Source organism: Pleurodeles waltl, chromosome 2_1, assembly GCF_031143425.1.
Source record: "Pleurodeles waltl isolate 20211129_DDA chromosome 2_1, aPleWal1.hap1.20221129, whole genome shotgun sequence".
Lineage (NCBI taxonomy): Eukaryota > Metazoa > Chordata > Amphibia > Caudata > Salamandridae > Pleurodeles > Pleurodeles waltl.
In genome coordinates this window covers 689,414,715-689,441,058 of record NC_090438.1, presented here as the reverse complement: position 1 = coordinate 689,441,058, position 26,344 = coordinate 689,414,715, and the positions used below count along the sequence as shown (strand labels likewise).

Sequence of the window (26,344 nt, the reverse complement as noted above, 5' to 3'; positions counted from 1 at the left end):
TCCCAACCTCTTTGGGTCTTTCTTTCTTTCTTTCTTTCTTTCTTTCTTTCTTTCTTTCTTTCTTTCTTTCTTTCTTTCCTTCCTTCTTCAGATTTGACTAGAATGTGTCCCCATGGTGTATGATAAACATATTCTCTACTAAAATGACCATTTAATTATTACAATGATGAAAACACAGGTGTCCGGATATCTTTAAATATCACTAGCACTCATTGACTGTATTTAAAGATATCTTTTGTGTATTAGTTTGTTTTTTGTTTCTTTCTTTTTTTCTGAACCCCTTCCCCCCGTGTTCTTACAACTTACACTTTACAGCCTAGCCTGCATTAATCTTATCATGTAGTTAAGGCTCACCCCAAATTGAAAATGATGGAAACCATACCGTTTTCGAGTATCTACAATATAGGCCAACAAGTTTGGAAAATAATAATGTTTTTATTCTATACAGTTGATACAGGCACACAAACAATAAGGTAATAGAAATGAATGTCTTAGGTACTATGAATGTTTTTCTCCAAGGAGTATTGGTTGCGTTGAAAGATATCTAGACTTCTGTGATGCTATCATTGTAACAATTAAATGGTCGTTTTCGTAGAAAATATGTTAATCATACGCCAAGGAAACAAGTAAAGGCTCGGGAAATTAGATGTGTCTAAAACATTACCTAATTCCATACATTCCTTGGTTTTACTTAATCATATCATAGTCAGACGCAACCTTCTATGTTACGCTTGGAAAAGCTCAAGTCTCCATGACAAGAACTGTTTTTCTAAAGTGGATGGACTTTTTCCTTTGCAAAGATAACATATTCTAGTCAAATCTAATTTCAGAAATTTAATTCGAATCTATTAATGCATTATGGCGTGCAGTGCCCCCTGCCCTTTTGCCAGTCTTTGTGTTCCTGAAACGGCTCCCAGAAGCCGGTATAGAGAACAGCGTGGCAAGCTTGCGGGTGACATGCGCATCAACTGCAGACGTTTCGCTGGTACTATATGCACGGTTTTTAATTTGCAATCCAGGGTTCTTTAGAAGAGCAATTACAGGATGCAGGAAGGAGTGAGCAGGTATGCGTCAAGTCCACCAGTTCTGATTGCTAAAAACAATTACAGCACACAGTCTGTAAAAATTCTTCATGCATACTACAAATACCTTACCATGTTGAACTATCAGTAACCAGGCATAATTTCCCAATTGCATTGGGCTAGATTTAGAAAGTTTTTGCTGTCGTAACTATTATCTGGTGGAGTAAAAAAGAAAATATCTGCTTGTAAAATTGAATTGATGATTGTACAATCAAAATTTCTATAGGGAAATCTGCTTGCTGTTGTGAAAGGTCTGCCTAGCTAGACTTGTCACAGGGAACACACATTTATAAGGCGAGGTAAAGAAGCAGTCTTAGTGCCCTGTCCTGAAGTGGAACCAAATTGCTGGGGAAAAAAGGCAGAAAAATCACTTTTTTAAGTGTATGAGCAGCGCTGTAGGGCCTGAAAATCCTTTCACCGTTCTGAAGGTTTTAAGAAGTATAGGTGGGAAAAGCAGTGCTCAAAATAATGATAGGAGAGTGTTCCGGAAATACACAAACTGCAAATTCAGAACTTTGTAAATATGAAAAAAATATGTTCCATGTTTTTTTCCACTTTCAAAATAAGCAGAAATCTATTACTTCAAAGGGTGGTTGTAAATAGGCTGACGTGGTAGTCTGTGGCTAGAACACCCTACACATAAAGGAACGTTAGAGAAGGGGTTCCTGCACAGCCAACATATTTCTCTGTGGAAAGAAAGTAGGTGTAAAAACAAGGTCAAAACTGCCCTAGAACTGTAGACCTGGACCAGGGTATAGTCCTTCAGTGCTTCAGAGTTAAATAGCATACTCCTGAAACATTAATGCCCATATTTATACTTTTTTTGCACTGCATTTGCGTCATTTTTTGATGCAAAAGTGGCTCAAACGTACAAAATATAATTGTACTTCGTATGTTTGCGTTGCTTTTGCGTCAAAAAATGATGCAAATGAGGCGCTTAAAAGTATAAACATGGGCCTGAAAGCTTCCAGGAATTATGCTGGGCCCCACGGCGAATAAGGTTAGCAATTTCCAAGAAGTTTGAGCTTCGACATATAACAGTGAAGAGGAACAGAAAGATACATGAGGGTTATTGAGTAAGGTTTGTGCTGGCACCGTAGAGGTTCAAAGTGGTGTAAAGCACTACATTGATTTAATTACCATTCACCCATGCCTAAATCAGGAGATATATGAGGGCAGAATATGGCCCATTACTTGGAATGGAGATCCGCATGCTGATATTACCCACTAAAAACAGGTCTGCATGTCATTCCCTATTCCAGAAGGAGTAACTCTTATAAGCCAGAATTAGCTGTGGGGACACAGACTGGGACCATTATTTCTGACCACATGGTACCTAAATGAAATCTCATGCATAATTAAGGCCACAGTCTGGAGTTTGGCAGAGAGGGTACTTGTAAGGAAATGCCTTTTTGGCATGGTTACCCCCTGACTTTTTGCCTTTGCTGATGCTATGTTTTGAATTGAAAGTGTGCTGAGGCCTGCTAACCAGGCCCCAGCACCAGTGTTCTTTCCCTAACCTGTACTTTTGATTCCACAATTGGCACACCCTGGCATCCAGATAAGTCCCTTGTAAATGGTACCCCTGGTACCAAGGGCCCTGATGCCAAGGAAGGTCTCTAAGGGCTGCAGCATGTCTTATGCCACCCTGGGGACCCCTCACTCAGCACAGACACACTGCTTGCCAGCTTGTGTGTGCTGGTGAGAACAAAACGAGTAAGTCGACATGGCACTCCCCTCAGGGTGCCATGCCAGCCTCTCACTGCCTATGCAGGTGTAGATAAGTCACCCCTCTAGTAGGCCTTACAGCCCTAAGGCAGGGTGCACTATACCATAGGTGAGGGCACCAGTGCATGAGCACTGTGCCCCTACAGTGTCTAAGCAATACCTTAGACATTGTAAGTGCAGGGTAGCCATAAGAGTATATGGTCTGGGAGTCTGTGTTACACGAACTCCACAGCACCATAATGGCTACACTGAAAACTGGGAAGTTTGGTATCAAACTTCTCAGCACAATAAATGCACACTGATGCCAGTGTACATTTTATTGTAAAATACACCCCAGAGGGCACCTTAGAGGTGCCCCCTGAAACCTTAACCGACTATCTGTGTAGGCTGACTGGTTCCAGCAGCCTGCCACAACCGAGACATGTTGCTGGCCCCATGGGGAGAGTGCCTTTGTCACTCTGAGGCCAGTAACAAAGCCTGCACTGGGTGTAGATGCTAACACCTCCCCCAGGCAGGAGCTGTCACACCTGGCGGTGTGCCTCAAAGGCTCACCCCTTTGTGCCAGCACCGCAGGACACTCCAGCTAGTGGAGTTGCCCGCCCCCTCCGGCCACGGCCCCCACTTTTGGCGGCAAGGCCGGAGAAAATAATGAGAATAACAAGGAGGAGTCACTGGCCAGTCAGGACAGCCCCTAAGGTGTCCTGAGCTGAGGTGACTCTGACTTTTAGAAATCCTCCATCTTGTAGAGGGAGGATTCCCCCAATAGGGATAGGAATGTGACCCCCTCCCCTTGGGAGGAGGCACAAAGAGGGTGTACCCACCCTCAGGGCTAGTAGCCATTGGCTACTAACCCCCCAGACCTAAACACGCCCTTAAATTTAGTATTTAAGGGCTCCCCAGAACCTAAGAATTTAGATTCCTGCAACTTACCGAAGAAGAAGACTGCTGAGCTGAAAACCCCTGCAGAAGAAGAAAGAAGACACCAACTGCTTTGGCCCCAGTCCTACCGGCCTGTCTCCAGCCTTCTAAAGAACCCTGCTCCAGCGACGCTTTCTCCAGGACCAGCGACCTCTGAATCCTCAGAGGACTGCCCTGCTTCCAAGAGACCAAGAAACTCCTGAGGACAGCGGCACTGCTCCAAAAGAACTGCAACTTTGTTTCAAGGAGCAGATTTAAAGACCCCTGCAACTCCCCGCAAGAAGCGTGAGACTTGCAACACTGCACCCGGCGACCCCGACTCGACTGGTGGAGAACCAACACCTCAGGGAGGACCCTCCGGCGACTCCGAGACTGTGAGTAACCAAAGTTGTCCCCCCTGAGCCCCCACAGCGACGCCTGCAGAGGGAATCCCGAGGCTCCCCCTGACCGCGACTGCCTGACTCTAAAATCCCGACGGCTGGAAAAGACCCTGCACCCGCAGCCCCCAGCACCTGAAGGATCGGAACTTCAGTGCAGGAGTGACCCCCAGGAGGCCCTCTCCCTTGCCCAGGTGGTGGCTACCCCGAGGAGCCCCCCCCTTCCCTGCCTGCACCGCTGAAGAGACCCCTTGGTCTCCTATTGATTTACATTGCGAACCCGACGCTTGTTTGCACACTGCACCCGGCCGCCCCTGCGCTGCTGAGGGTGTACTTTTTGTGTGGACTTGTGTCCCCCCCGGTGCCCTACAAAACCCCCCTGGTCTGCCCTCCGAAGACGCGGGTACTTACCTGCTGGCAGACCGGAACCGGGGCACCCCCTTCTCTCCATTGAAGCCTATGCGTTTTGGGCACCTCTTTGACCTCTGCACCTGACCGGCCCTGAGCTGCTGGTGTGGTAACTTTGGGGTTGCTCTGAACCCCCAAAGGTGGGCTACCTTGGACCCAAACCTGAGACTTGTAAGTGATTTACTTACCTGACAAAACTAACAAAAACTTACCGCCCCCAGGAACTGTGAAAATTGCACTGTGTCCACTTTTAAAACAGCTTATTGTGTTTTATGTAAAAAGTATACATGCTAATGTAATGATTCAAAGTTCCTAAAGTACTTACCTGCAATACCTTTCAAATGAGATATTACATGTATAATTGGAACCTGTGGTTCTTAAAATAAACTAAGAAAATATATTTTTCTATAACAAAACCTATTGGCTGGATTTGTCTCTGAGTATGTGTTCCTCATTTATTGCCTGTGTGTATGTACAACAAATGCTTAACACTACTCCTTGGATAAGCCTACTGCTCGACCACACTACCACAAAATAGAGCATTAGTATTATCTCTTTTTGCCACTATCTTACCTCTAAGGGGAACCCTTGGACTCTGTGCATGCTATTCCTTACTTTGAAATAGCACATACAGAGCCAACTTCCTACAGTACTCCTTTGCAACTGCAATAGATTACCCTATCTGCCAAACCCCTGGTCCCACCATCTGATTTAAAGGCAGCACAATCTTAATTATGTCAGTGATTTAGACTACTTCGGCTCCATCATTGACATACTCCTCCACCGGTCCGACATAGTACAGGCCATTGAAGCTTTACATTGTCCACTCGATTAAGAGTCAACAGTGTTATGTGTTGTTTTTGTTGTACATCACCATCAGTAATGAGGTGGTAAGGGACAGTAAAAACAAATAATGACTACTACACAATGGGAGACAGCACCCGTGTGTGGGGACATTTGTGTTACATTTTTCATTAACAAACTCCCACCATGGGAGTTTGGTTTTGAAAAAAGTAAAACCTTCTAAATGTTTGATGCGCAGCAGTATGTTTTACATAAGTAGGTTTTGTGTCCTTAAAACAATAAAATGTGTCCCTGATGCACAGGGAGTTTTCTCCCTCTGCATGATGGATATTGTTTTGTTAGCATATTCATGACCACTGTGCAGACATTTGACTGCGGCAGATGAGCAGCAAACTAAGGGTTTAGGTTAGGGAGCCTAATGCTGCTCTGCCATCGGCAATTCTTTGGCTCCACCATCTCTAAATTAGGAGGGGGAACTGCTGATTGGTAAAATGGAACATTAACCATCTTAACAGCAGATTTCCTGGCTGGACCAAAACTCTGATGCTGCCCCACTTCTCAGGTGTTAATCACTGGGCTCCTGGATTGATGGATATTAACATTTAAACTGATTCCGGATAATCAGAGAGTGGACGCTCATACATTAATCTACGTGGCTCTTATTTGAAATTTGGATTATCGTACAAGATTAATGTATATTGGGTTTTGTCTTTATTGTACCCTAAAGCTTTAATTGACTCCATAGCAAACATTTTATTTACATGGCAACAATATATTTGATTTGTCTAGATGATCTTGTGTGCACCTGTCTCTCCTTTTTGTTTCCTTGACTAATAACCTATTGGATTGATTATCAATTTTTGCTTTTTGATTAATTGTTTTTCGAAACAAGTAATTTAATGACAAAATAATTTCATAAATAATCCCCTTGAAAGCAATTTATGCTATAGATTTCTTATTCCTTTCTACAGAGGAGTTATTGGGTTGCCCAACTTGTTTATATTCTAGACAAAAAAAGGCATTACACCATCCACTCTAAATAGGGTGGTCTGTGTAATGACCTTTGCCTAACGGCCCCTTCTCTGTGGGGCCATCGGAGAAAGTATTCCATTAATGGAGTCAACAGGAGCTCCATTGATGGAATATTAAAGAACGCTGATCTCTTTAAATGAGGCAGGCAGACAACATCAAAATCTCAAGCAGGTCCTATGTCACCTTGAGGAATTGCCAGCAGAACCGAGGACTGAAGTCATTTTTCATGTGAGCTAAACTGGTTAAGGAGCAAGGGTCAGGCAGTATATTTACTTTCTGCCTTAGTCTACGGTTTGTAGGAAATCTCTTCCCAGCAATTCAAGGCTGAAGGCAGACTGGCTATGCTGGGTGGGGGTCCTTGGTGAGCAAGAAAAACTTTATATAAAATGCTCCAGCTAGGGGAATGTGACTTTCAAAAGCCACAGTTTCATCAAAGATTGTTGAATTCATCTTGTTCGTCCCTCAGTTTGATCTCCTTTAATAGATTTCCAGGTGTTCTTGCAGGTAGAGCAGATGAATCTCATGCATTTTATCCACCAAGGGGCTCTCATATTTCTGGAGGTTATGCTGAACCCATAAGCGTCTCTTGATAGTCTGATGTCATTATTAATTCTATTTACAGCATTTAGAAGACAATTTGAGAGTGATACAGGTAAAGTGTCAGTACTACTTCTGTTAATAATTCTTTAGAACTGGCTGTAACAAATCATGGTTTCTGTTTTTATTGGAGCCCTACAAGTTATACAATTGGCCAAAAAGTTATTTCCTACCCCACCAGGACAGACAGAAGGTATTCTTGTTAACAACCATCAGACCCCTCTATCTCTAGGAACAGTCTACGACTGTGCACTTGGAACCCAAAGGTAAGAACATACAGACTACAGTATAGTTTGCAAAGGCCAGGGCACATCAGAAGCTCAGCTGGCTCAGTACATATTTATAAAGCTATTTTCTCTAGCCCTGGTAGCAAGTCCTTAGTTCTGTAGTCCAGTAGAGATTAAGGAAGAGGTGGGGCCAGCTTTCCTGGTGCTTCTAAGGCTTCTTAACAATGTTATAAAGGTGATTTGATCCAGCGTGGCAATATAAAGAGTCAGACTGGGATTTAGACCCAGACTGGTCAGTACAAACCTAAAATATTTCCTGGGGCTACCTGCATGGTGCTGGTTCCCATGAACCCAAACCTGTGAGAGTCAACATCTGATCATAATTTTTCATAGATTATTTTCTGTCATAATAAAGGTATCAATAGAATTTTTTTGCAAGTAGAACCTCTAATGACACCGGTGTTCCCATATTTTCTATTTCAAAGACCTTTGACATCTTCCAGGAACACAATAGGCAGGATGCTCTAACCCTACTCCCGCTACCCCCAGAAGGAAAAACAAGGATCTCAGTACCTTCAAGGACAAAGAAGATGTGGGATGCATTAATGCTGTATTCTGAACTCATCAATGTTTTCTGATAACGGACTAGAATTGCTTGCCTCTAATTTATCCCATGCTGTCATGCTTAGAGTGCTTCTAAAGTTAAGAAGGTGGTACTTCCAAAGGAGGTCATAGACATTCCTTAGGTTCTCACTACAGCCCATTTTTTTAAATATATCTTAATGACAAATTGACTAGACAAAATAGTCAATGTCTAATTAAGCAGAACTTTATTGCTGTCTTAGATAGTACAATTCTGATTTAGAATTTGTAAATTTTGTTCCCAAATTTGCAAAGCCTCCAAATATGAGATTTAGGATTTCCACCAATTAAAAAAAAAAATTGTAGTCTGGAACATATACCTAGAGGAAAGTGTTATCAGGAGCTGTATAATGCACACAGTAGTTCAATTAGCAGTATCCACATTGGAAAAACACAGTACACTGGTTATTAGTGTTTCACAACTCAGGTGACAGCCGGGTGGCTTACCAAATATCAGGTGAGTCTCAGGATACGAGAGGAAGGAAAATAATTCGAGTTTACAATACACATATAAGAAATGTAAGCATATTTACGTGGCATCAGCCCTAAGCAGAGGTAAAAAACCTACAGTGTCAGAAAGCACACTGTACGGAGAACACCATGGCAGATACAGGGCCTCATTACGAGTGTGGCGGTCTTAAGACTGCCCCACTTGTGGTGGCTGACTAACTGCAGCGGACCCAGCTGTAAAGTCTGCCGCATTACGAGTCTTGCGGTTTGTCTGAAGCCAAACCTCTACAACGCCGCCAGTCCTGCTGGTCCGGTCGGACCGCTGCTGCCGGCGGTGAGCTCCTCTGGGCCGGCGGCAGACCTAAGACCACCAGCCATATTAGGGGGCAGCAAACCGCCAGGCTTTTTGCAGCGGTTGCCCCACCAGGAAAACCATGGCAGTAACGCACCCGGCAATAGGAATCCTCATTCCTCTCAGTGGCACACATACCCCCACCTGCCAACACACTTGCAAACACCCCCCACCATTCACATACTTGAAAACACCTCTCAACCCACCACACACTTGCACACACACACACCCCTTACCTGACCATACGCTTGCAGACACACACCCCCACCCGACCACACATGCGCATACATACAAATACCCCCACCCAATCGCATGCATACATACAAACACCACCACTCGCTCTCACACTGCCATACATGCAACCCCACTTGCTCTCATACTGACATACAAACACCCCCATTCGCTCACACACTGACATACACACATCCCCACTCGCTCTCACACTGACATAGAAAAACACCCCCACTCACTCTCACACTGACATACAAACACACCACTTGCTCTCACACATAAGCACCCCTCTCTGCATTCATACACACTCCTACCCCCTCCGCATTCATACACATACACATCCTCCTCCACATTCATTCACACCTCCACCCCCCTCCGCAATCATACATATACATATATCCCTCCACACATGAATACAGTCACACATGCATGCACACCCATTCCGACACACACACATGCTCGCACACATATACACGCACACACCACACACATGTACCTGCCACACACTCCCCCCGCACCTTTCGGTCACTCCTACTACCTGTGTGGGACACACTGTAGCCCAGTCGAGGTGGTCATCCAGGAGGGGGTGGATGTGTGTGGCAGGTGCATATGTGTGCAGGTGTGAGTGCGAGCATGCGTGTGTGTGCAAGGATCTCCATGCAATATTACTGCTTGTAATAGGGCGGGTGGAGTCCTTGCGGCATGGTGGTGCTGGTAGTGGAACCGCGTCTCTCCCACCATTGTCCGGCCTGGCAGTGTTGGGTTGTGGCTGTGGTCTGGCGGTCTTCGGTCTCTGACTCGTAATACGGCGATTGTGAGACTGCCAACACTGGCAGTCATTTGGTGGCCGCCAGCACGGCGGTCTTCCAAAAAGACCCCCAATGTTATAATGAGGGGATTATGTTTTACGTACTCCTTAGGCTCAGCCCAATTGCTGTGTGGGATTCAAACAAATCTGACTGGGAATCTCCCAATCAGGGAGGACCAGTCTGGGTATCCCCACTGAATTGACATTGTGACTTCCAGTTGTGTGTGGCACTATAATGAACACACAACAGGTGGGTGTTAACAATCTCAGTAGATTTGGGTTCTCATCTCATTCACCACTGAAGCTTGTGATCGGTCTAAATAGTGAGGTTGATCCCACATCTGGGGAACACAGTGGACAGATGGGATTCATATGCTCATCTTCCTTGTTACCCGTACGCGTAAACTCAATGCTCTTTTGCCATCATAAGGTTGAAGGACCGTGTTGAGCCTGCCAGAATTCTAACCTGTGGCCTTCCTATAGCTCACAATCTTGGTGGTGCCATATTGCCCTCATTTTAATTTTGCAAGATATGGTTCTTAATGAATGATTCACGTTTTTTCTTTTGTTTAACATTTTGTTGCTTTTCGTAGAACTAAGTTGAATTTATATAATTTAGAAAATCTTCTTTCTACATAATTGAAAGAAATCAGTTTGAGCACGAGGGTAACTGGAATACAAGCTCATCTAGATCCAGGCGAGTTTAATGAAAAAAAAACGATTAAATCTTGTTCTGCAGGAATTTTGTCCTCAAAACTATTTGCATATTTAAAAAGAAAATAAATAAACGACATTCCCAAATTTGTAATCCAACCTTGTAAATAACTTTAATCTCAAAAAGGTTTCAGTATGCCTATTTAATTAAGATCGCATAGATTCCTCTGTCTTTTGTGTGGTCAAGCTCCCCGTGCACCCAAATGTCATGCTCTTTCTCTTCCACCACTTAGACCTTCCTTGTTTACTGGAGAAATGGATATTCCTACTTCCCTTATTTCTCCCGTCTCTTCTTTCCTCCTTTGTAAATCATGCCCCTACTCATTCCTCTACTTTTTCAGTTATTTCCTATAATTCCACTGTCACACCATTACTTGGACCTCTGCACCTCTCTCCCCACCATCACTACCGCCATTATTCCTTGTTGCATGTTTCCCTCTGTACTAAATACAGGTCCAGTGTCTCCTGTGCGCTGGCCACGGCAGAATAAAATGACAGATTGCAGCTATCTTTTTGTAATAGTAAATCCTTTTTTCGACAAACAGTTTTTTTTTAACTATTACGATTACTAATGTTTTAGCATTTGTGGCAAGCTTTCCTTCTTTCCCTACCAGATTAGATGTTGAGTGGGAATATTTTTCTGTGAAAAAATGTCTTTCGCAAAAAATGTGTAGGAGACATTTGGTAACTCATCAAAATGGAGATTCGCCTGTCTGGCGTCATCAAGGCTCCCTTTGTTGCACTTTTTTATGACTTTCTCTCTATGTCTCAGTGTGACTTACGGCCAACTACTGGTGTGTCTGAGGCCAGTTCAGTACCACCCTACCACCGTGTCTGCGTCCCTTCCTTTACTAGCATGAGGGCCTAGGGCCCCACATTACATTATTCACTGATTCTTTGACCATAAGTAGGATTTTAAACACCTGCACTTTAATCCATCTGGGTTACGATCTCCCCATGTTGCGACAGAGGGAAACGTAACCACTGCAGGATTTACGTTATCAGCAGCCAATCTTGTATTCAGGAAAGAGTAATGCTTCCATTTTCTTACGATAATGGCATTACTCCTAGTCCTACTCCCTCGCCTTCCTTTTAACCAATGAGGCCTCCTGCCTCCCCCCTAGACCCTCCCTTCCCCTTTCAAAACCCCCCCCCACCCTTATCCCCTCCTGTACAAAAACCAAGCCCAAGCCGCAACTCGGACAGTCCGTACCGGGAGGGTGGGAGGGAACGGAAAAGGAAGCATTACCTCCCGTCCCTCCCTCGCCTTCCTTTTAACCAATGAGACATAGCAAGAAAAACACACCGGAGACGGACATCGAGTTGCAAGACCCTTAGTTAATATCCTGCACCAAGAACATCCCAAACATTATCTCATAGAGGATAAGACCCGGTGACCAAACACCGACTCCAAACCACCCAAGTCCGATAGCCTATAATGACGCACAAACGCCGAAGGAGAAGCCAAAGTGGCGGCCCTGCAAATCTCCACCACTGAAGTCCCCTGAAGCTCTGCCACCGTCGCCGCCATGCCTCTGGAAGACCTCCCCTGAATCCCTAGAGGAGGAACCACCTCTTTCAAGGAATAGGCCAACAGAATCAAAGATCGAACCCACCGACTCAAGGAAGCCGTGGAAGGTTTCTCACCTTAGCGCGCCGGACCAAAAGTAACAAACAGTGAATCCCCTGTACGAAAAGGAGCCACCACCCGCAGATACTCCAACAAAACCCTACGTACATCCAACAAATGCAAACGGACCTCCTCCCCAGATGAGGGATCCGGACAAAATGAAGGAAGGATGACCGCCTGCCTGGAATGGAATGAAGAATTGACTTTTGGAATAAAGGAAGGCACCGGAACCAGAACCACCCTATCGGGAAAAATCTTACAAAAAAGAAAAGGAACATGCCAATGCCCCCAATTCCCCCAACCGACGAGCCGAAGTAATGGCGACCAAAAAGAACGTCTTCAAAGATAGACGTCGCAAATCATAGTCCCCCAATGGGTCAAAAGGGGCCCCCGTCAACACATCCAAAACCAAGGACAGATCCCATGAGGGAAAAGAACGGACCGGGCGAGGAAATAAATTAATAAGCCCCTGAAAAAAATCCAGGCATCAATCGCCCTTCAACTTGAAGATTACGCCATGGCCCCTAAATGCCTGAATAGCCGCCCACTGTACCCGAAGAGAAGCCACTGACAACCCTAAACGAGCACCGTCCTGCAGGAACTGCATCACCTCAAAGAGAGAAGCGCAGGAAGGATCCAACTCACGACTTAAGCACCAAGACGAAAACACCTTCCACTGTCTACCATAAGAAAGCAAAGTTGAACGTCTCCATGAAGCCAGCAAGGTAGAACTCAAAGCCACTGGCACCTAACAGAAACGCCCCGAATAGTTGAAACGGAGGGAACGCATATAAAAGGCCCTGCGGCCAAGGACATGACATCCCGTCCACCTCCCATGCTTGGGGACACCGAAACCGGGAGCAGAAGCACTCCACTATCGCATTCTCTACTGACGCAAACACATCCAGCACTGGAAGACCCCAAAGCCGAACCAGATGCCGAAACAGAGACCTCCGGAGAGAGAAAAGTTGAGAGGAAGGAATCACTCTGCTCAGTAGATCCGCCCGAACATTTACCACTTTCGCCGAATGACATAAGCCTCGGCCACTAAGTCGTCTGTGCGAACCAGAACCGCCAACCCCCTCAGGGAATCCTGGAAATGGACCCGAGCCAGGAATATAGCCCGCAACTCTCGCCAATTAGATGACCGACTCGCCTCCCGAGGGGACCAAAACCCCCGAATCTGAGCAGACCCCATCCATGCCCCCCAACCGGAGAGGCTGGCATCCGTCGTCACCACCACGGGTCTCAGAGGCGACAAAGACACCCCTACCCTCAGGTGGTCTGCATCCAACCACCATTGCAACTCTCTGTGAATCAATCCGGACCCTGGAACCCCGTCCTTCAGAGAACCGGACCCTGGATCCCACCTACTCAAGAACCACGTCATCAAGCACAGGGGATGGAAACGTGCCCAAGAACCCAAAATATCACTGACGGCAAATGTGCAGTCGCAACCATAGAAGAGCTCGGGGAGCAGACAGTAACCATACCTTCTTTACCAAAGCCTGGAGAGCATCCAACCTCTTTTCGGACACAGTCACCAACCCTGGAATAGGCTGAAACCGAGCCCCTAGAAAAACCAGATCCTGGGACGGCACAAAGTCTGATTACACCCAATTAATCAAAAACCCATGTTATTGCAGGACCCCCAGAACTTGGGCCACCTGCCTCTGCAAAAGGTCTCGTGAATGGGCATGAATCAAAATGTCGACTAGATAAGGGTGCAGAAACACCCCTTCTGAATGAAGCAAAGCCACTAGAGGAGCCAGCATATTCCTGAAAATTTGGGGAGAAGATTTCAGACCGAAAGGCAGAACGCAAAACTGGAAATGATCCTGCCCCACAGCAAACCTCAGGAACTTTTGAGAGGACCATGCCCCCGGTACGTGTGGGTAAGCATCCGGCAGATCCAGTGACACCAGAAAATCCCCTTGCCTGACCAATGGAAAAATAGTCCGAATGGACAGCATGCGGAAATGCACTGTCCTGATCCAGGTATTCACCTCCTTCAGATTGAGCACCGGTTGAAAATCCCCTTGAAACTTTCCGCACAAGAAACAAGACCGCATAAGTGCCCTGACCTCGGTCGTCTAGTGGAACATGGGAAATGGCCCCCATGACCAGTAAGTCCCGCACTCCGTCCAATAATGCTCCACTCCAAGACCCCTCTGAAGGCAGAGGTGTGGGATGCACCCTGGAATCTGGAGGAACCGCCACAAAATCTATGACATAACCATTGGTCACCATGTCTATTACCCAATGATCGGTTACACTGTCCTCCCAAGCTGAAAGAAAGTGACACAGTCATCCCCCAACCGGCCCTCTGCCAGGCCCACAGCGAATGCCAGGACCCCTTCTTGAAACCACCCCGGGTCTCAGGAGTAGACTTCTTAGGTGAAAAACGCGGATGAAAACGCCGTCTCCTAAACGAAAAGGATTTAGCAACCCTAGTAGGAGAAGATCTGGAATGCTTCTTCCACCCTTTACCCGAAGAAGAAACCCCTTTATAAGGTAAGGCATGCTTCCGCTCCTTAAACGCCTTGGAAAGTATGGATGGTAATAGTTCTCCAAACAAGTTACAACCCTCAAACGGCAGTCTCAACAAGGCCGCCGTTTCCCCTGGATCAGCCTTCCATGAACGCAACCAGAGGGACCTACGAGCCCTAATCAAAGACCCAGATGCCAGAGCCGAAGTACGGACTATATCTGAAGACACATCCGCCAATAATCTGGCCAGCTGTTCCATACCAGCCAGGAGCTCCGAACACTCCGCCCCTTCCTGTACAGCCACCGCCAGTTTATCAAAGCCTTGAACCAATGATTGTGACGCATAAGCAGAATAAATCCCTGCCTTCAGCGCCAGATTCTCCGCCGCAAAAGCCCTCTTAAGACCTGAATCCACTTTACGGTCTGTGGCATACGTAGGCACACAATCCTCCGGATTGACTGCCGTTTTGCCAATTAGAGTAGCCAGAATAGAGTCCAGGCGTATTGAAGGAGGAAAAACCCCCTCACCCTCAAGTAAGTAAAGTTTCTGAAGGAATCGTGGAACCTGAGCCTTCTCCACATCCTTCCACTCACGAAACACCATATCCTTCACAGGTCCCTGGAAAGGCATGGCAAACATAAAAGGCGTCTGATATTTGAGGAAATAAATGAGACTCTGAGTTTGTAGGTTGAAACACAGGGAAACCTAAACTGTCCCGAACATGTGTCATCACTTCCCACATTACCTCTTCTGGAAACCTATTTCCCCCCAGATGACGTTGATGGGGCCTCATCCTCACTCTCCGATGAGGATTTTCTTGCCGCTACCGATGATTGCGCACGCTTAGACTGATCAGTCCTGGCCACGCCAGCTTGCAGTGCCCTGGTGACAGCCATTTCACCCATATCCTGCACTTCCTCACTAGACATGAGGGGAGTACCCCTGCCAGGTACCTGAGGGTTCTCAGGAAGAGCAATGCTACCCTCCCCTCCCACCTCCGAGGAGGAAGAAGAGACAACCACGTCTCTTTGCTGGAGCTTTAGGCATGGTAACCAAAATAACACTGCCTTTCATTCCAAAACACTACCCTACATATAGGACCCTGGTCCTCCCTAACAGGGCTCCACCAAACCCTAAAAAGGTCACAATCCTTGTAAAAATCCAAAAAACCACGGGCAGAACGCCCGTCCTACCTGACCAGCATCCAAAAATTGAAGTTCCTCGGTCCTCGCGGCTCCGCGGCGCGGAAACCCAGAAACTAACGCCCCAGCCACAGAGGGCCGGCTGACCCCGTCAGCCGGCCTCCAGGACACGCCTCTCGAGCAACCATGCTGCTCGTTCAAGACGCGCCCCAGCCGTAGCACTCCTCGCGGAGCTCCGCGTCCCGAGGAGTGCCTCCATCGACGACCTCCAGGCCCCGCCGTGCAGGTAAGAAAGGGAAAGAAAAACGTCTAGCGTGGGCTAGACAAAAGAACAGGAGGGGATAAGGGTGGGGGGGGTTTTTGAAAGGGGAAGGGAGGGTCTAGGGGGGAGGCAGGAGGCCTCATTGGTTAAAAGGAAGGCGAGGGAGGGACGGGAGGTAATGCTGAAGACACAAGAAAATGGCTGCTTGTCACGGCGGACTTCAATAAACAGGGCAGCGTGTGATCGAGTCCAGCAAGGTATGCTCTTGGACAAGTTTACAATCAGAAGATGGAAGACTTGTCTGTGCCTAAAGATGGTTACCCGCCCACTCGTAAGCACTTGTGGACAAGGGGTAAATCAAACTTTTGAGAGGGCACCGTCTCGTTGACCATAATAAAACATTGAGTCTGCTATGATGTTAAAATATGAATGCAACGATTCTGCCACAGAAATGTCATTACGATTAGATCTGCTCAGGCCCTATTTGCCCTTATTGATCGGGGTTCCCCTAGTACCATTAGTACTCTGGGAGGTTCTGCAATACAAAATAACAATGAAAAGCGAAATAACGAATGCTGTTACTAATACGCCACAACCAGGTCTTTTAACAATGCTGCTTCTTGTTTGATTAGGAAATCACAGTTCACCCATGAGTGACATCCCAGAGGATGGAGACGAACCAATGCCTGTGCCCGAGGATCTGTCAACAAATTCGGGAGCACAACAACACTACCGAAACGACAAAGCCTTGGGTAAGATGGAGTTATTGGTCTTAGATTAACTCGAAGAGATGGTCATGTTACCATATAGTTTAATAAAACACTATTTTTCCTGCAAATGACTATAGGAATGCTGAGTTTTACGGGCACCATTCTGGGTCACTTAGGGTGGATTGAAATGATAGAAGGATTGTCTGTTTTCTGGACATATACTGGTGCTTGAGTTCGTTGACCACCTTTTTCATGCCATATATACGGCGAGGATCTGCCTACATTAACACGAGCAACGTAACCAGAGAAATACCACGGGCAAACAGGCAAAGATCAATCAAGGGGGGGGAAAAACAACAGTACTTCATAAATGTGCTGCTTTAAACACAGGAATTGACCAGTTTACCCGAAGAAATTCAAGATGTCAGACTGAAGGCTAGCTCTGTAAATGATTCCTGAGCAAATTTACTGTGTGGCAATTTATGTCATGTTTATAGTTTAAAAGTGTGTCTCCAGCCTACGTGGACACCTTCTATTAAAGAACTGCATGTAGATAATCTCTGTTCCTACAGTGTCAGGACCCAGAGGAACATGCACTGCATCTTAACGTGTGATGCTGGAGGTACTGATGTGAGTGGACGTGTCTGCTCTTTCTGGCTCTGTATTTCCAGTTACACATAACCCATTACTACAAAATGATTCCGAGTCACTGCAAAACTCCTCTCCCTATTTGCTTAATGGCCGTGCGCTTAGTGCTGTTAGATCTACATTGTATTCTACTCTGAAGTGATGTAAATGTCCCCAACACCCAATCAGTTGAATAGCATCATGCTTCATTAGAGCTCAGAAAGAGTGCGATTTAGGATTATGTATGCAGAATTTAATGACCTCATAGGACAAAATGCTGACAAGGCATCTTAATTTTCAATTCTTAACTCATATGTAGGAGTAAAAAGATTCCTTAACAGGCTCCTGAAAGTAATTGTGCTATTTTCTGAAAGTAGTCTCACCTGAAAAATATATTGCCTTACACCGCACTTAAAAGCAAAACCATTCCTAAACACTTCGGCCCAATCATGTTGTGCAAGTTGTGTACTAAGTTATTTTCGTTTGTGCAAACCTAGTTGCATGCAAATTGCTTCCAATTCAAATGTTACCACTTCAGTATGAGGAATAGCATGCCAATAGCATGTTAGTCCCCATTCTGAAGTGTGCAACCCGCGCATGCACACTATTTACTTCCATAATTAATGCCCGTTTTGTTGCAACCGTCTGTTTGCAGGTTCCAGGTTTCACTATGTGTAGATTCTCCTTTCTTGTCTCGCTGGTTGTAATTTTTCACTTTCCGGAGCCCTATCCTTGGTTCATTCTTGCCAGAGAAGCACCTTGCTTGACTGGCTCACTGGTTGTTAATTGTTGCACCCATGAGCTTCTCACATATCTTACTGGTTGTTGAACCTCATGGTGGCCAAAAAACAATGGACTGAGATGCGGCCTGAGCAACGGCCACTGGTTGTGAATAATTCAAGCATTCCATCCATCACTTTGTTTTTTTAATATAACTGTGACAGGTATACACAAAAGTGGGTCCTGAGCACACTTTGTCACTGCAATCAAGCTATACATAGCTGATGAGCCCTAAATAGGGCGAAACCCGTTCTAGGTTATTTGTGTTCCAGTTCAGGAAGGACCTTGCATGGCAGTTTGTGCTAGACTGTTCCTACTGGAGCAGGGTCAAGACTGATTTGCATTTGGCTGCGTCCAAACTGAAGTGGCATGGTGAGCAAAATAATGATGGACTCAGATGCTACTTCGACTAGTTATTAGTGGCTGAGATTAATTCAAGCATTCCATTCATGACCTTTTGTAAACTTCAGTGTGTGACACTAAGTGGGACAAGTAAGCCCAGACGTACGTCCTGTGCGCTCTGTGCCACTAGAACCAAGCTGTACCTGGCCGATGAGCCCTAATTAGGTTGAAATTGGTAAAATGGTGCTTGTGCTCCACTTCAGAGAGAGCCTGGCAGTTCAGGCTAGGCTGTTCCCATTAGAGCAGGCTCAATAATGATTTGCATGTAGCTGGGTCCAAACTGATGTGGCATCGTGTTCAAAATAATGATGGGCTGGGAGGCGACCTGAGTAATTACCAGTGGCTGAGATAATTCAAGCATTCGATCCATCACTTTTTGTATACTTCAAAATATTTATTTGTAGCAGAACTAAACATGAAGAAGAAAAATTTGCCTAAATTAAGCAGTTTTCAGAGATTCACGCCAGTGTAACATGAAGGCACTATTGCAGAAAACATATAAACCAGAGGAGGCTTCATGATTGTGAGAATCAGAGGCATATGTTAGGTGAGGAACACTTTTTGGAGCATTCCGCAAATTAGATACTTAATAGAGGTATCCTTTTATTTTTACTTGTTTTAGTACCAGTAATCCATATTATCCAAAGATTTTGTGTCAAAAGCAGGGATGGTTCAAGGGCTGGTCTAGAGGAAGTGGGATGTGTTTAGCCATATCCTGTTCTGTTGCCACTTCTGCAGATTATGGGTTGCCACCAGATTACACATGAATTTTGGGGTGATTTTAATCATGGTTGACATACTTGTGAAAATTCTGTTGGTAGATCTCAGTGAATTTAGCAAGTGGGGACATGCATATGTTGAATATGAATCGAAACGTGACTGAGCCTTGAGACTTATCGAAGTTGCTAATTTTTAAGAAATAAGATTAACATGAAAGATTTGTTTTACTTTGAGGCTGGCCAAAACACCAATATCTGAAGAAAAATCGGTAGGGCTACCATGTAGGAGGGTGCTATAACCTTGGTGGGACAATTGTTATGTATACTTCCCACACCCTGAGGTCTGTGTTTAGTGGCCGAGGGGGATAGGGAGTTCTTGATTTTTTATAATCTTTCTGCCCGCCATTTTTACTCTTTATTAAGTGCCACTACAGCCGCCATCTTGGGTGGGTTGGTGGTGCAGTCTTTTTCCTTGACTGAGGCGTCCGGGCTATTTTTAGCCCAGATGCAAGCTATGCGCAGCGGACGCGCGCAGCGGGCGTGCCGCTGGCGCGCCAAAGGAGTACCTAAGGCAAGCCCGTCTGCGCCCGTCCGTGCCAGAACGGGCCCAGGGCCCAGTCCCTATGCCCATGGTCCTAGCAACAAGGTAAAAATTAAGTATACCCCAGATGCCCTTCATGCTCTGAGGCCCAATATGCAGAGTAACTGCACACACAGCATAAATCCGGTGAATCCTGAGCCTCAATGCTCTGTGTGTCAGTAGTCCCCGCAACCTGCTTTTGACAACCGGGAGTTAACAGTCCAGGAAGACAACAAAAATCTGATTCTTTTAGTTAACTGTAGATCCTTAGTAGCACATAAATTGGACATATATTTTCGAATAGAAGAGACGAAACCTTTGATGCTCTGTTTAACCGAGACCTGGCTACGTGAGAGCTGGGGCCCAGATGTCGCCCTAGCAATACCTGATGGATATCGAATAATTAGGCTCGATAGAACCTTTGCTAGAGGAGGAGGTATTGCATTAATTTATAGGAATAACCTTATGGTTAATTCACACCCTTTACAGATTACAGGATGTGAAAGTATACTTTTTTCCATCAGGATGAATCCCCAATTTACTTTGACAGTTGCCTTGGTCTACCGCCCTCCGGCCCCTCTTCAATTTTTCTGCAGTCATTAATAGAGAATATTGCTGAGCTAGTTTGCTCTAAACCTAATTTCACCGTAGTAGGCGATTTTAATATTCACGCAGAGGAGGTGGACAATGCAGTGACTAAATCTCTGCTCTCAGACATGGAGGCCCTTAACCTTAACCTTGATCAAGGGTCCGACGCATAACAGGGGTCATACGATTGATCTAGTTTTCTCGAATGTTAAAGAACTAAAACCTTTGCTATCACGCCAATTAGCATGGTCGGATCACTCTCTGATAACACTTAAATTAGACATACACAGGAAACTGATCCACAACACCATTCCACCTACTAGACGCTGGCATAATTCAAAAGCTGATGACAGGATCTACACTTTAGAAAAGTCTAAACCACCCAGCCAGAACAATGTTACGGACCTATCGGAGTCCTTTAACAAATTGATTACCGGCAGTCTAGATGTTCTCTTACGGTTCTCTTCTAAAGGGAAGGGAGGACATAAGCAGATCTCCCCCTGGTTTACTGCCCATTACATTTCAAACAAGAATGTAGAAAGTGGGAAAGGAAATGGCAAAAGTCATATGACATTGCAATTAAAACAAGAATATAGGAAAGCGATTCAATCATATCATACTGAGATAAAAATAGCCCAAACAAGATATTATTCCTCAAGAATTGAGTGGGTGGCAAACTCTCCCAAAGTGATTTTTCGGGTTCTTAACGAGATTACCCAGTCTCAAGAGGAATCTAGGCCTTTGGAGGCATCGCAGGAACATGTTAATAACCTTGCTTCTTATTTCCAACAAAAAGTATTGGATATCTATTCGACCTTCCCTCCTGCTTTTGACTATACTCAGGAGACACTAGAACAGGATTATATAACCCCCGCAATTTTATCAGATTTCTCTGTGATATTGGAAGAAGATGTCAGTAGATATCTTTCGATCATTAAATTAGGATCTCCTTTAGATCCAGCCCCTCCTCAAGTCCTGTCACTGGGTGCGCCAATGACAGTTCCTATCATCACAGACCTTAATAATCTTTCACTGTCCTCTGGAGTAGTGCCAGACCAGTGGAAACATGCAATTGTCAAACCACTCTTAAAGAAACCTAATCTTGATCCGGTACTGCTTAGCAATTATAGGCCTATTTCACTATTACCTGTTATGTCCAAAATTGTCGAAAAACATGTCAATACCCAACTGTCCAGTTTCACGGAGGACAATAACATTCTACACTCCGGTCAAATGGGCTTTAGACCATTACATGGTACTGCAACTGCACTAATTGCGGTCACTGAAGAAGCTAGAAGGCGCCTAGACCAGGGTTTGGAAACAGCTATTATCCTCCTACATCTGAGTGCCACCTTTGATATAGTTGACCTTGATATTTTAATTGACAGGCTACAGAAAATTTGAATTTCTGGGCTGTCTCTAGACTGGATCACGTCCTTTATCAAGAATAGAACATTTCAAGTTCTAGATAGATCTTATTTTTCAGAATGCACCAACAATAGCATCGGAGTCCCACAGGGTTCCTCCCTTAGCCCCATCTTGTTTAACATTTATATGCGACCGCTGGCAGAAATAGATAAACCATTTGGACTAACTTTAGTGTCATATACAGATGACACACAGCTAGTCATTTCTCTATCTAATGACCCCTGTAGTACAAGTACATCAATTTTCCCCTGTCTCCAAGCTGTGGCAGCATGGATGGCCAGAAGTAAGCTGAAACTTAACGATGAAAAAACAGAGGTGATGATACGTGGACAACCCACAAAGCCAATCCCTAATCCATTAATTAGGGAAGGCCTGGGATCCTTACCCCCCCCTCCGAAGGATTGATCTAAAGTCTGGGTGTATGGCTTAATCCTCAATTATCAATGGCCCATCAAGCCAACAAAATAGTTGTGACTTCCTTTGGTATCCATAAGCTTTTAAGGAGGGTCTTCACAATCCTACCTTTTATATCGAAAATAATTATCATGCAGGCACTGATTACTTCACAATTGGACTATGGAAATGCACTGTTCCTTGGTGCACCAGGATATGTAATTAAAAGACTACAGACAGTTCAAAATGCTTCTGCACGTTTCCTGCTGAAAATCCCTAAACACCAATCTATAAGAGCAGGAATTGCCTCACTTCATTGGCTTCAAATGGAAAAGAGGATACAATTTAAGACATTGTGCCATATACATAGAGCACTACATAATAAAGACCCAGTAATGCTGAGGACTCTAGCCTCCTTCTATGTACCTAATAGACCTCTTAGATCTTTATCTGCCTACCTGGCAGTGACCCCAAAAGTAAGGAAAGCTAGATGGGGAGGAAGGTCTTTGGCATATCAGGGGGCAAAGCTGTGGAACTCCTTACCCCACATCTACGAGAAGTCAGCCACAAACTGAATTTTCACAAGGCTCTGAAGACTTGGCTATTTAAGTTGTAACGTCCACTCTCTCATTTTTTCTCGCTACTATTTTAGCCATAAGCGCTGGGAGGTTCTAGAAAAATAGAGTGTATTTAACCAGACCATTACCGTAGCGGGTGGAGAGGATGGATAAGAACCATGTCATGTTGCGACCACAATGAGTGAAGTTCTGTAAAGCCTCCTAAGTAGGTCCTGCTTGTAGATAGCACTGAAACCAGCTGAGACCGAAGAAGAATAAGTGGTTTATATAATGCCTATTCCAAAAAAACGCTTTATTTAAATGATTCTGTACATCGTAGATTCTATTGTTAACCAACTCAAAGCTACTGTTTTTTTCAATCTTCTTTGGAAAGATAAATGTCTACATCAGCTGTGCCAGCTTTGCAGCCTGTGAGTTTCAGATTACACACAGATATCAGCAGAACGTGCATTTACTGCATGACACACTCTATTGACTACCAACATATACATCATAGATATGCTTTGCAAACCCTGACCCCTAAAGCACACAAGCTTCTCTGCCCCCACTTTCCTTAGAGGGTAATCCTATGGTAGGCTAAGCCATCGAAATCTCCCAGCTAACCAAGCATTACTCTAGATTTTAGTTATATAGCATCATATAAACGCAATTTTAAGTAATAAAAAACAACTGATCACAAGAATGTATAATGCATTGAGTCGTAAAGAACAATGTATATATATATATATATATATATATATATATATATGTATATATATATATATATATGTAAATATATATATATATATGTATATATATATATATATATATATATATGTATATATATATATATATATATATATATATATATGTATATATATATATATGTATATGTATATATATATATTTTTTTTTTTAAGTGCGTTAATGCACTAGCCATGGAGTGCAATTGCATGGTCCACACATAAATTCTCATTTTCTTGGCTAACCATATAATTTCGGGAGCGGGTGCGTCTAAATGCAGTTTTTGTCATTCTTGATTTTTAAGAGCATGGCTGTTTCGGCAAGCAGCACCGAGCAACATGTTTCTTATCCCTCTTCCATACGCGAGGCCATTTGTAGAACTGATGCTATTTTAATGAGTAAACGCTGGCCACCGGAGCATTTCTGATGGCAGTGCAGGTGTCAGCTGGTAAATATCACTTGCGCCGAAGGAAAATGAAAATATAAACTTTAAGCAATTGGCCTTGGAAAGGGAAAGCAGAAGAGAAAGCCTAGGCATGAGACAGACTGATGTTTAAGCATGGCTGCCTCTCCATTTCGTGGCTTGTCTCTGCAGATACAGCTTGCTGATTTTTTGCAAGCGGAAGTCGTCTATCAGCGAAGCGCATCTCCTCAGCCTAGATACGCCCTGCCCTTGCTGGGGAGACCCTTATCTAGCAGGATCTAGCCTGGCTTCTGAAGAGTTCAGGCGTGCAGGGCTTCTCGGCCGGGGACAGGGGAAGGGCTGTGGGGAGGCAGGAAGACGAGCCAGAAAGGCTGTCTGACGGTCCTTGCTGTTTCTTCATCCTCAAGTAAATTTACAAGAACCCGTGAGGACTTGTTGCCTGGCTGAAGAGTTCAGGCGTTCATGGTTTCTCGGCCGGGGACGGGGAAAAGGGTTGTGGTTTGGCAGGAAATGGAGATGGGGAGGAAGGCGATTTAGAAAGCATGGCTGACCGTCGTTGCAGCTTCTTTAACCTCGTGTAAATGTGCAAGAACCCTCGAGGACAAGTTGTCTATGTCACTTTCAGTCAAAAGAATTTCTTTCGAAGTTTTGCAAAAAGGCAATACAAAATTTAACAATCAAATCGAATTTTTAAGAGAATGCCTTGTTTTATAGATATCACTTCACATCGCACTTCTGCCGTTTCTAAGCGCTGCAAATAACAGAAGTTACTGTTACCCCCACGTGGTATTCAATGTACTGACTTCATATGGGTTAGGACAGACTTTTTGGGAATCCTGTGACCTGCACGTTCAACGCACTGTGCCATCCTGCTAGCCTCACAGAGATACGACACTTTATTGGTACCCCATTCCTATGTAAAAGACAATATATCAGAGATTAAATACATTAATAGTACGCCATATCAGGAACATAGAAAATATATATATGAACAAATGCTGCATGAAGATGGCTCTGTCTCATCTCACATACCTTTAAACTTTGGCAAACACACATACAGTGACAAACTTGCCAAACTCAACCAGTAAAGACCTCACATATGACATTTTTCCAGTAAAAGCCATACCTCAAACATACTTTCCCAAACCATATACACAGTTCTGCCTATAACCACTCCAGAAATGTTGTGCTAGATGATGCCAAACTAGTGACAGGTAAGCGACATACATATTTTAGATAACATCACATAATATACTATTACATAACATAACATATTAAATGCCCGTGAATAACACTGTATGGTTGCCTCCCAAGTTCCATAGTAAAAAAGAACATGTAAGATTAGTATAAACATCATTTTCATGTTTGTATAGCAACTTAACAATTAACCTTCTTTTAATCAACTATGCATTTTCAGTGCTGTAATAAAGTCCATTTGTGAAGAGGATTAGAGTTGAAGTAATTTTGAGTTAAAGGGCAAGGAGGAGCCCTGCATCATTGTCAGCACCTGTGGCGTGGGGAGCAGCAAACTCTGCTCTTTTGGAGGGACTACCTGTCTCAAGATTCTACAAGGTAGAAGGAGCCCTCCATAGTTGTCAGCACCTGTGGCCAGCTCTTAGAAGCACACTTTGAGTCCTACGGGGCAGGGAGCTGCAAACTCTGATCTTTTGGAGGGACTACCTATCATAAGGTTCTGCAGGGCAAAGAGGAATCTACATCATTACCAGCACCTGTGGCCAGCACTTATAAGAGCACCTTGAGTCCCATGATGCAGGACGCACCCAGGCAAAACCCAGGCCAAGGGCGGGACCACCTGTGTCCGTCCACGCTCGGATGAGGCTGTACCCCATCTCTTATCCTTGGTTTCTGGCCATAATGTGGTAATTTTCTGACTGGTAGATTTATTTGACCGAGGAAGTAGCAGACATTGCTCTTCTGCCCCATATTGTCCTGACTCATTAAGCCACTCTTTTTCAATTTCGTTAGTAATTTTTGTGTCTTGATATTATTGGCTGTTGGGCTGTCTGATAAAATGGGTAAAAGGAAGGTGGCCAGTGCTAAATTCTCAGTGGGCTCCAATCATATCATATGCTCTTTCTTGGCCAGAGTTGTAGGTGTCATTTCAAAAGAAATTGATCTGGCTGAGAGATGCTTGTCTTTGGGTCTTGCTGAAATTGCTGCCCTCCTACTTTTGATGATGGTGGCAAAGCTTCTTCAGTGATAATGAACAACAGATCTGAGCCTGCACTTGTATTAGAAGCCTTGGAAGGGGACACCGCAAGCTTAACTCAGGAGGTGATTTCTAGCTGTACCTCCGCTGCGGGGTCTAGCAAGGATTCCCCAGTTTTCCCCAAGGCCCATATGTCCTCCAGCTGCTAAGCGCAAGTGCAGATCCACTAGGAGTGTTGAAACTCATCACAAACCTCCCGGCTCATTGGACAGTAATGAATGCATCCCCTTAGGTGTTTCTGATGATTGTGTTTGGGCTCCCGTTTTG

The 26,344-nt window shown here is 44.7% G+C and overlaps 1 protein-coding gene across 5 annotated transcripts in view; it reads left to right on the top strand.

The window, feature by feature from the left end:
- Positions 1 to 26,344, top strand: part of IKZF1 (IKAROS family zinc finger 1) — a 300,870-nt gene that overhangs the window by 60,082 nt on the left and 214,444 nt on the right. For all 5 annotated transcript variants that reach the window (XM_069216910.1, XM_069216902.1, XM_069216894.1 and 2 more), the window contains exon 3: positions 16,528 to 16,647. In XM_069216910.1, coding sequence (XP_069073011.1) covers positions 16,528 to 16,647 — 120 coding nt within the window. The remainder of the gene's footprint in view (positions 1 to 16,527; positions 16,648 to 26,344) is intronic.